Here is a 10,926-nt window from a genome sequence, read left to right as displayed (position 1 = left end):
AGAAGAATATGCTCATTGGTTTATCAAAAAAAAGAAGCCCGTGGTACCTACGATGTTCAAGAAGAGTTATAATATTAAAGGGTATGCTGAATCAAAAAAAGGTATTATCTGTTGGTTGTATGATGATCAGCTAAAAGTGTTTGTGGTGAAAAGATATGATGGGATTCAGTATTTTGCTAGGAAGTTGAGATCGTTCAATACGTTACCTGAGTGTGAGGTGAAGGATTTGGCTCGTTTAAGGTTGATTAATAGGAGTGGGGACAACTTTGCTAGTTGGGTTGGTAAAATAGTGTGGAGTGAAGTTGTTAAGGAGAAAAAGTTTGAGTTGTTGAAGCCTCAAAAAGGGAAGTTGATTGAAGATACAGAACGAGGAATGCGGGATGATGGCAAGCCCTGGATGGTGATGAAGTACAAACCGATTCGATGTATGAAAGAGGTTCCAATGAAGACTATGCCTTAAGATGTGTTGAAAGATCTTAAATGGTGGTATGTTGATTGCCAGATTGCTGAAGCCGTGATGGAAGATCAAGATGAACAGGAGATCTTAAGGGTATGATCCTATGCACTTGGTTAATTTGTCTCAAGCTGATTTGCAGGTACTGAACAAAAAGAAATTTTTTTATATTCCTGCTTGGAAAGATGAAGCGAAGAAATATCAAAGGGTGGTCTCAGTTTGTGTGAGACAAGGTGTACATGCTTGAAGATGGAAGGTACGGCTTTTTGGATTACAGGATGAGTCGAAGATGTAAGAAAAATGAAGCTACTGCCAAGGGGGAGTCTGTTGGTGCATTATGCCAGTAGTTCATTTGTCTCTAGTCTATCGTGTCTGTAATCGTTACGATGCTTGTTTTGTCTTTATGAACTAGTTAGTTTGTTTATCTAGTTTTGGCGAACTTCTGTTCTGGCGTAGTTAGGGACAACTTCGCCTAGGGTGTTAGGCGAAGTTGTCATATTACTTAAACCTAACTTGCGCCGTTAGTGGTATGGTTTTTTGGGAGTGTTCGTTTTGTAAGCTGTAGCAGGTTTTGGTGTTTCTGGTATTCACATCTAATAACAAAGTAACCTTTGTCCTACGTGTTACGTGTTTCTTTACGTGTCTCTCGATTATACACTCGTATCGTATACGTTGGGGATTCCGCACCCTTGTGTTACGAGATAATCCTGTGTTGATCCGGCTGGGAACCTATAGTAAGTCTCAATGTCCAACCACAAAGGATGAGCAAGAGAAAATGAATGGAATCCCATACGCATCGGCTATTGGATCCATCATGTATACAATGGTATGCACTACACCGGATGTGTCATGCGCTTTAAGCATGACAAGTAGATTCCAACATAATCCGGGAAGTAGCCATTGGATGGCGGTTAAGAGTATATTGAAATACCTTAGAAGGACTAAGGATATGTTTCTAACATACGGTTCGGGTGAAGAGGAACTCGTTGTAAAGGGTTACACGGATGCGAGTTTCCAAACCGATCGAGATGATTCTCGATCACAATTGGGATATGTTTTCGTTATGAATGGTGGAGCAGTCTCTTGTAAGACCTCAAAACAAGATGTGGTAGCTTTGTCCACCACGGAATCGGAATATATCGCCGCCTCATTGGCAACTCAAGAAGCTGCGTGGATTAGAAAATTCATTGCCGACCTAGGGGTAGTCAATACCATTCAGGACCCTCTAGAGATCTTTTGTGACAACGAGGGGTACGATTGCTCAAATCAAGGAACCTCGTGCACATCAAAAGACGAGGAACATTGAGCGGAGGTTCAACTAAATAAGGGATGAAGAAAGATATGTATTCGCAAAGTTCACATTGATCAAAACATTGCGGATCCACTCACGAAGCTCCTTGAAAGGTCAAAGCATGAGGGTCATACTTGTGCCTTAGGACATCGGTATTCTAGTAATTGGATATGATTGAATTTTGTATTTGGATATCGGAACAATTTTTATTTTGACTCATTCATATGAATATGGTTTATGATTATGACATTTTGAGTTATGTTCCATTTTAGCATGTTTAAATCCGTGAATAAGTTACTTATTCTAAATGTCCCTAGTCGCTCATATTTATGGGAACAAATATGAAGGTAAGACTATTATGAACTTGGATTGGTGGATATAAATGGGATATGAATATAGAGAAAGGGTTGCTGCCAAGGTTCATAGATATTTATGGGTTATAAATATTGGACTGACCCGCTCTCAAATGTTACTACATAGAATCCTTGTGATTGATCATAAGTAAATTTGAGTAAAGGCAAATATCATAGTATCCTCCGACCTAAGATACATATTGGGTCTTGATATTCATCGAATATTGTGCTTTGACTTAGTTATTCGCTGCTCTGAAACATGACAGTACATAAGGCTAAGATCAGGTATGGTACAAGGTGATTGTGAGAGACGTATGTAGTCAAGAGGGGATTTGTCCCTCTTATTCGTTGAGAGTGAGATGTCTAAGGACTGAAAGTTAAATCAACAGAGAATGATCACTCTGTGTCTCTGGATTTGACATGACATCTGTGGCAAAAGCATAAATGATAGATGTACCTAAATCATTTCAAGTAAGGGACTTGAAGGGGTTGATGTTATTGAATGGCACTTCGTCATGAGTATTAGGGGTAGTAAACCGTAGTTAGGCGGTATTTGCTACTTGCATTAATCTTCTATGTATCTTGTGCAAGTGGGAGATTGTTGGACTCGTTATGCCCAAGGCACATATTATTATTGATGTGGCTAGTATGTCATGATCCAAGTCGGGTCATACCCAATAACAAGCTAGACAAACACCAATAATATTTGTTTATATATAATATGATCATAACAAATGAATATTAACACTTAAGTTATTTAGAAAGGGGTTTCTAAATACAATGTACTTGTATAATAAATAAATCATATGGATGATTTATATTTTATGAGAGAACATTATATAGTGTTATTTAAGTTGGTTAAAATAACAATATGTAAACTTTATTAACCTTGCATGTTTCTTAAGTTGTGTAACCTTTTTATTATAAAGGTTAACATAACATTTTATAACAAAAGGTTTTTTGTTATAAAAAGGTTTATAAAATTTTGAACAAGAAAGGGAGGCTTGGCCGGCCCCCCCTCCCCCTCTCTTTCTCTCTTCATTATTTTATTATTATCTCCAAGGTAGTGGAGGCATGCAAAGGCTTTCATTGGTGCCTTGGGTGATGCCATTTTTGAAAGGTTTATTATCTTTCTTTCTTTGTTCTTTCTCTCATAACATAACACACAGGTAACAAAACACAAGAGGAAAAATCCTCTCAACTCCTCTCTTCTCTCTTGGATTCGGCCAAGATCAAAGGCAAGGAAGAGGATTTTTTTCAAAGGAAAATCCTAGCTACAAGTGGTGTTTGTTGGAAAGCTTGGGGTATACTAGCTTGTGGAGCTTCGTATTCAAGTTCTTGCCTTCTTCATCATCATCTCCTTCCTCTTCCTCGGATTTGAAAGGTAGTTTTAACATGCATGAACCTTTAGTGACATGCATGCGTTCGATAGTATGTATTTCGTATTTGGATCCGGGCTAGGGTTTTGCATGTGTAAAATTGGTTTTATACATATCAAATTAACAAGATTTAAAACTAATTTCCACTGCGTTTTTCATAAAATTTGGATTTTATGACTTTGATAATCTTGTTAAAACCCAACAGTTTTTTCCCAAATTATCCAACTATACCTTTCATGAGTTTGATAGTTACTGATATAACGTTTAATATACATTAATCCCGTGTACATTTTATTTACTATTTTATTAGTTTTGTTCGGTTTCTTGTAAGATTTGTATACTACTAACATGGTTTTATATTTTAGGTTCCGGGTTTAAATTCTGGTGAAAAAATGAGCAAAAACAAGCCGAACCGGAGAACCGAACCATCAGGAAACGAACCGGACCAGACCAGGAAGAGAACCGGACCAGCTAGCCCCCCCCCCCCCCCCCCCCCTAAACTACCAGAGCACCGTGTGATGGGGAGGCCCACGCGCCGCGCGGGCCAACCATTTTTCGTATTTTAGGTAACCTGTTTCCTATTTAAAGATCCATAAACTCAACCTTAAACATACCTGAAAGTTCCAGCCGATTTTGGGGAGTTCCGGGGCTTACGAGATCAGCTTTTGGCAGCTTTGGAGTCGAAGAATCATCCTGTGTGCGCGTATTAGTTGAAGACGAAGAACACGGGTTTTATCCTTTATTTCTTTCGTTTTCGTTTATTTACCGCCATTAAATCTTACTTGTTTGTTTTACTTAAATTTGAGATGTTAGGCTAAATTGCATGAACTATCTTGGCTTATGATGAACCTATTTTGATGTTTTGATTTGACTCTGGGATTGTTCATCGTTATGGTTTTTATGATTTAGTAAAAGATTTATTTATAATTAATTGATGCGTATGAATGCTTGGGATTGTTTGATGAGTTTTATTCCATAGTTTTCCTTGATTATTGTTTGTCATATGATAGGATTGCTATTAGGTCAATTACTTCGTGTTTTTGATTATTTTATGATTGATGTCATGATAACGTCATAGAAATAATATTGTCAAATGAACCTAAGTGTGCTGCTAATCTAAAATCTGTAAAGTGCTAAGTTATTGATAAGTCTTTACTATTTAATCTTGCTAGATTTAATTCTTCGTAAGGAGCCCGTCTAGGTTGATTATTTATTATTTTTTATCAAATCAATTAAATATAGTAAACTGTCTTTGATTTCCGCGCTGTAAGGTAGGATTTCGTATAAAAGAACTAAATTATAATTAATTAGGTAACCGTAAGAGAACTTGATTTTCAATATTGGTGTGCGTTAAAACTTGTTAGAAATCCATATGTGTCTCTTGAGAAGGGTCAGGGTCATGTTCGGGTTTTCTTTTAAGTGTCTATTTTACGATCCCATTCCATAACTAAATATTTTCCCGAGTTAATTCATTACTAAAATTTAGGGGATTCTAGCCTAGGTAGTTTTCTTATTACCATCTTATTTTAAATAAACAAACTTTTTCTTTCGTTTAAATTACTTGTTTCTTAATTAGTTTTTAATTATAGTATTAAACTAGTATTTTAAATAAAACCCCCCAAACAAATATAATTAATAAGTCGTGTGTGTAGTCGAGTCTAATTAGCTAATAAACGTATTTTAGAGAGTCTCGTGAGTTCGATATCTGGACTTACTTAGCTTTACTACAGTCGATCGGTTCACTTGCCGATTAGTAGTTTAGTCGAGTTTTAGAGAGTCTAGAGTATTACTTATTGTTTATTTTTAGTTAATTTAGTTAATAAATATTAAACAACTTCAAGCACATCAACTTTTTGGCGCCGTTGCCGGGGACTCTTGGCAATTGCGTTATTAGCTTTGATTGGACCTACTTGCTACATACGTGCTATTTGTTTCGTTTTGTTTGAGTCGTAGGAGTCTAATTAAGTCTAGTTTGTTTTAATTGTTTATTTATTTTCAGTATTAGAGTCGTTCTTTTAGAAACTACTTACTTGGTCTTGTGCGTTCTGTAGGTATATGCCACATCTGCGTTCGCAGGGACCATCGTTAGACTACTTTGGACCTACCCCGTTGAAGTTCGAGGCAAATTCGTCATCGTCAGAAAGGCAACCGATCACCATAGATACTTCACCAAAATCATTACCCGCCAATTCACCACCACCGAGTCCCAAACTCATCCCAATGGCCGAAAATAACCGCACCGTGTACCAGCAAGCTTTTGAAGGGTTCCATGGAGACCACTCACCCATTATCACTCCCGGGATTAATAACCCTAACTCATGGCAGATTCTGTCCTACGTCACGACCAACATCACCCAACACCACCAATTCCATGGCCGTGAAGATGAAGATGCACCGGCATACATCAACCGTTTGACTTGTGTGTCAAAACGTTCAATTTGCAAGGTGCTAATGAGGATGTGATCTTCCTTCACTTGTTCCCGTTTAAACTTTCGGGTCGTGCAGCCACTTGGCTCGACACACAACCTGCTAGAGCATTCACTACTTGGGAGGCGCTTTGCAATGCATTCATCAAGAAGTACTTTCCACCTACTAAGGCTTCTCGCCACCGTGATCATATCCACCCCTTTCACATGGAGGCGGATGAGCCATACTACCAAGCTTGGGAGCGTTTTCAGAATCTGCTTTCCTGTTGTTCACAACATGGCCTCACATCTTGGGCCCTTGTTGAGAAGTTTTAAAATGGGCTTACTTATTAAGCTCAAGCGAGGTTTGACACAGCTGCTGGGGGTAATTTGATGGACAAGAAGAATGTGACAGAGTGTAACGAGATGTTTGAAATTTTCACGCAATCTGAGTACGTGAAGAAGCCACGAGGCGGGAATTCCAATCCCGTCACCAGTACATCCTCGTCTGCTCGAGGTGTACACCAGGTTCATCTGGATACTGGTATGGCTGCTGCTATTGAGAATCTTACCAGAGAGATAAAGAAATTACAGGAGAAGGTGGATAAGTGTGAGATGTGTAGGGGTGGTCATGGTACGTTGTAGTGTCCGTTGATGAACAATCAAGATGTTGATTTTGTAGCTGGTCAGAACAGGTTCCCTAATGCTTACAACAACAATCTAAACTGGAACAACTACAAGAATCAGAATCAAGGGCAAAGTAACTTGAATTGGCGTCCGGCCGGTGGGCCACCTGGTTTCCAAGCTTTCTACAACCGAAATCAGGGGCAGTGTAACAATGAAGGTTCTAATGGTCAAAGTTTGAATAATGTGCCAGATCTGAGTAAGAAGTTGGACGAGATTATGCAGCAAATCGTTACTAAAGATCAAGTTACTCAAAAGACTCTTGCCGATCATGACTTGCTTATTAAGAATCAACAATCGGCTCTACTTGGTGTGCAAAGGTCCATTGGCGATATTGTTCGACAATTGGATGAGAGGCCCCCGGGAAAATTTTCAGGTTCTACTCAGCGGAATCCAGCCGCTCAACTAAAAGATATTACTACTCGTAGCGGCAGGATTTTGGGTCCCGAGGCAAAAAGGATTGAGGCTGAAGTTGAAAATGAGGAGGTGATGGATGAAGAGATCGAGATGGAAGTACCGGGAAAAGTGCAGAACACCGCACCAGTTGCACCGCCAGTAGAGAAGAAGCCGGTTGAAATCCGGCCATCACCTGTGATTGATCATTCTCGTGTACCATATCCCACTCGCGTAAAATATCATAAATACACGCGGGAGTATGGCAACTTTCTTGATATGTTCCGACAGTTGAAGATTAATCTCCCGTTCATTGAAGCCCTCCAACACATGCCGAAGTATGCAAAGTTTCTGAAAGACCTGTTGAACAGGAAAGATAGGTTGGGTGAGGTGTCATCGATTCCCCTCATAGGAGATTGTTCGGCAGTAGTGTTGAACCGCGTACCCGAGAAGTTGTCGGACCCAGGTGTGTTTACGATTCCATATTTGTTTGGTAGTGATGCGATGAGCCATGCATTGGCGGATTTTGTTGCGACTATAAATTTTATGCCGTATTCTTTGTACGAGAAGTTCGAGTTGGGCGAGCTTACACTGACCCGCATGTCTTTCCCGAGATGATCGAGGTGAATGAGATTAGTTGTGAGAATGAGGTGGGTTATGTGGAGAAACCCGCCCAGTTGGAGTTGAAGGTACTCCCGTCACACTTGGAGTATGCGTATCTTGATGAGGGTCGAACTTGCCGTTATTGTGTCATCCAAGTTTACGGAGGAAGAAAAGTCGAGGTTGACAGACGTTTTGAAGTTGCACAAGGGGGCGATTGCATGGAGACTTTCTGATATTCATGGTATTAGCCCCACTTATTGCATGCACTGGATTCTAATGGAGGATGAGTACAAACCGGTGGTGCAACAACAAAGGCGTCTTAATCCGAATATGCAAGAAGTTATGAAGAATGAGGTATTGAAGTTGATGGATGCCGGGATGATTTACCCAATTTCCGATTATCCACGGGTGAGCCCAACCCAAGTTGTTCCGAAAAAAGGAGGCATGACTGTTGTGATGAATGAGAAGAATGAGCTTATCCCTTCGCGTACATTTACCGGTTGGCGTGTGTGTATTGATTATCAGCGATTGAATGACGTCACCCGGAAGGACCACATTCCATTGCCGTTTATTGATCAGATATTGAAGCGTTTGGCAGGTCAGCAGTTGTATTGTTTTTTTGATGGTTTTTCGGGATATTTCAAATCCCCATTGCACCAAAAGACCAAGAGAAGACGACTTTTACATGTCCCTATGGCATGTTTGCGTGCCGACACATGCCATTTGGACTATGCAACACTCCAGCTATCTTTCAGCGTTGTATGGTTGCCATCTTTCAGGATATGATTGAGACGTCCATGGAGGTGTTTATGGACGATTTTTCAGTTTACGGTAATTCTTTCGATCATTGTTTAGCTAATCTTGAGAAGATGTTGAAGAGGTGCATTAAGACAAAGTTGATGTTGAATTGGGAAAAATGCCATTTTATGGTGACGGAAGGGATTGTATTGGGACATAGGATCTCAAGAGATGGTATTGAGGTGGATCGTGCGAAGATTGATACTATAAGTAGACTTTTTCCACCGACGAACGTGAAAGGGATTAGGAGTTTCTTGGGCCATGCTGGGTTTTATCGGCGATTTATCAAAGATTTTTCCAAAATTACTCGCCCAATGACCCGACTCCTCGAGAAAGATGTGCCGTTTGTATTTGACGATGAGTGTTTGAAGGCGTTCATGTACTTGAAAGAGAAGCTCGTAATTGCTCCCATTCTTTGTTCTCCCGATTGGATCTTGCCGTTTGAGCTCATGTGTAATGCTAGTGATTATGCGGTTGGAGTGGTTTTGGGGCAAAGGCGAGATAAACATTTTCACCCATCTATTATGCTAGCAAGACGTTGAATGATGCCGAGAGAACTACACCACCACCGAGAAGGAACTTTTAGTCGTTGTTTTTGCATTTGACAAGTTCCGCTCATATCTCGTGTTTTCGAAGACCACCGTTTTCACTGATCATGCAGCTTTGCATTTTCTCTTTCAAAAGAAAGACGCGAAGCCTCGTCTTATACGGTGGATTCTTCTACTTTCCGAGTTTGACATCAAGATTAAAGATAAGATGGGTGCGGAAAACGTAGCGGCCGATCATCTATCCCGCCTAGAAGATCCGATGAGAGTAAGGAAGAGATCGCTGATACATTCCATCATGATTCGATCGATTTTGTTGCGGATGAGAAGCAAGGTATTCCATGGTTCACTGATTTTGCTAATTATTTGGCTAATGGTTTTGTTTTGGAGGGTATGACTACGCAACAAAAGAGGAAGTTCTTCCGGGATGTTAATCGATATGTGTGGGATGACCCGTTCTTGTTCAAGATTAGTGGTGATTGGATTATGAGGAGATGTGTGACGAAAGAAGAAGGTTGGGATATTCTCAAGCATGTTCATGAAGGGTTGACTGGAGGTCATCATGGTGCGCATGCGACTGCGCAGAAGGTGTTTGATAGTGGGTTTTATTGGCCGATAGTTGTTAAAGATGCTTAGGAGTTTGTGAAGCTTTGTGATGCATGCCAAAGAACAGGTAATATCTCATCCAAGAATGAGATGCCTCAAAACCCCATACAATTTCTTAAAATCTTTGATGTTTGGGGCATTGACTTCATGGGACCGTTAACCACGTTGAATGGTAATAAGTATATTTTGGTGGCAATTGATTATGTATCGAAGTGGGTGGAAGCCCAAGCATTGGCCACGAACGATGCCCGAGTTGTTGTGAGGTTTCTTAGAAGTTGTTTACTCGCTTTAGTACTCCGAGAGCTATTATTAGTGATCGGGGAACCCATTTTTGTAATACCATCATGGAGAAGGCGTCAGCTCGTTATGGGGTTACTCATCGTACCTCTACTGCCTATCACCCTCAAACGAATGGTCAAGTTGAGAATGCCAATCGAGGGGTGAAGAGGATTTTGGAGAAGACGGTTAGGGTACGTCGAAAGGATTGGTCGGAGAAGTTAGATAGTGCATTGTGGGCATTCCGGACCGCGTACAAGATTCTGTTGGGTACTACACCGTTTATGCTTGTTTATGGTAAGTCTTGTCATCTTCCGGTGGAGTTGGAGCATCGTGCTTATTGGGCATTGAAGACAGTGAATGTCGATCTTACCGCGGCCACGAGAAAAAGGTACTTTCAGATTCATGAGTTGGAGGAGCTTCGGGATGCAGCATATTCTCGATCGTTGAACATCAAAGAAAAGACGAAAGATCTACATGATCGACGATTGAAAGGCGGAAAAGAGTTCAAGAAAGACGATAAGTTATTATTATTTAACTCTCGTTTGAATTTGTTTGCAGGAAAGTTGAGATCGAAGTGGACGGGACCGTACTTGGTGAAGGAAGTCTTCCCGTATGGAGTGGTGGAGTTAGAGAATCCATATAATGGAACATCATGGAAGGTGAATGCTCATCGCTTAAAGCATTATATTGGAGGACCGGAAGAGACTATCGAGATGGAGGAAACTCCTCTCGATCCGTCACACTGAATTGTCACACGTGGTTCTTGAGTGAATACTCAAGTGTAGAGTTTGTATTTTATTTCTTATTTTATTTTTATTTTTATCTTTATTTTTGTATTTGCGTCACTAACCTTGCCTTATAGTTAGTTCTTATTTGAGTCGTTTAAAAAGATCATTACCGACATCATAAGAGGAGTCGCCGAGGTAAGGGGAGGCTCCAGGTAAGTCTTACACGTAATAATCAAATCATGTTAGCCCTCAATCACCTAATCCGTAAATTAAATCCATAATTCTAAAAAAAAATTAATATATATATCCCGAGCGTCGCGCGACCGGGGGATTAGTGCCCGCCGCGCGGCGCTGTGAGAGAATATCTAGATTTTTTAATTTTTATTTTATATAATATTATAAACCATC

General features: G+C 40.2%; 1 protein-coding gene across 1 annotated transcript; it reads left to right on the top strand.

Annotated features, from left to right (window-relative positions):
- Positions 1-9,855: 9,855 nt before the first annotated feature.
- LOC143585947 (uncharacterized) lies at positions 9,856-10,536 on the top strand. The gene is made up of 2 exons (XM_077067612.1): positions 9,856-10,057; positions 10,349-10,536. Exons 1-2 carry the CDS (start codon positions 9,856-9,858, stop codon positions 10,534-10,536), a joined length of 390 nt encoding a protein of 129 aa, XP_076923727.1.
- Positions 10,537-10,926: the final 390 nt, after the last annotated feature.

This window comes from Bidens hawaiensis, unplaced genomic scaffold (assembly GCF_021521415.1).
Source record: "Bidens hawaiensis isolate Kalapana, Puna unplaced genomic scaffold, B.hawaiensis_p1.1 tig00034238_1, whole genome shotgun sequence".
In the NCBI taxonomy this organism is placed as follows: domain Eukaryota; kingdom Viridiplantae; phylum Streptophyta; class Magnoliopsida; order Asterales; family Asteraceae; genus Bidens; species Bidens hawaiensis.
Note: the sequence above shows the minus strand (reverse complement) of the source record. Positions and strands in the feature narration are given on the sequence as shown.

What these genes read in the sequence shown, in the direction of transcription:
- LOC143585947 (XM_077067612.1), top strand. Translation starts at nt 9,856, where the DNA reads ATGGAGAAGGCGTCAGCTCGTTATGGGGTTACTCATCGTACCTCTACT. An exon ending in CGCGTACAAGATTCTGTTGG is followed by an intron (nt 10,058 to 10,348) that starts GTACTACACCGT and finishes ATTTGTTTGCAG; the next exon opens with GAAAGTTGAGATCGAAGTGG.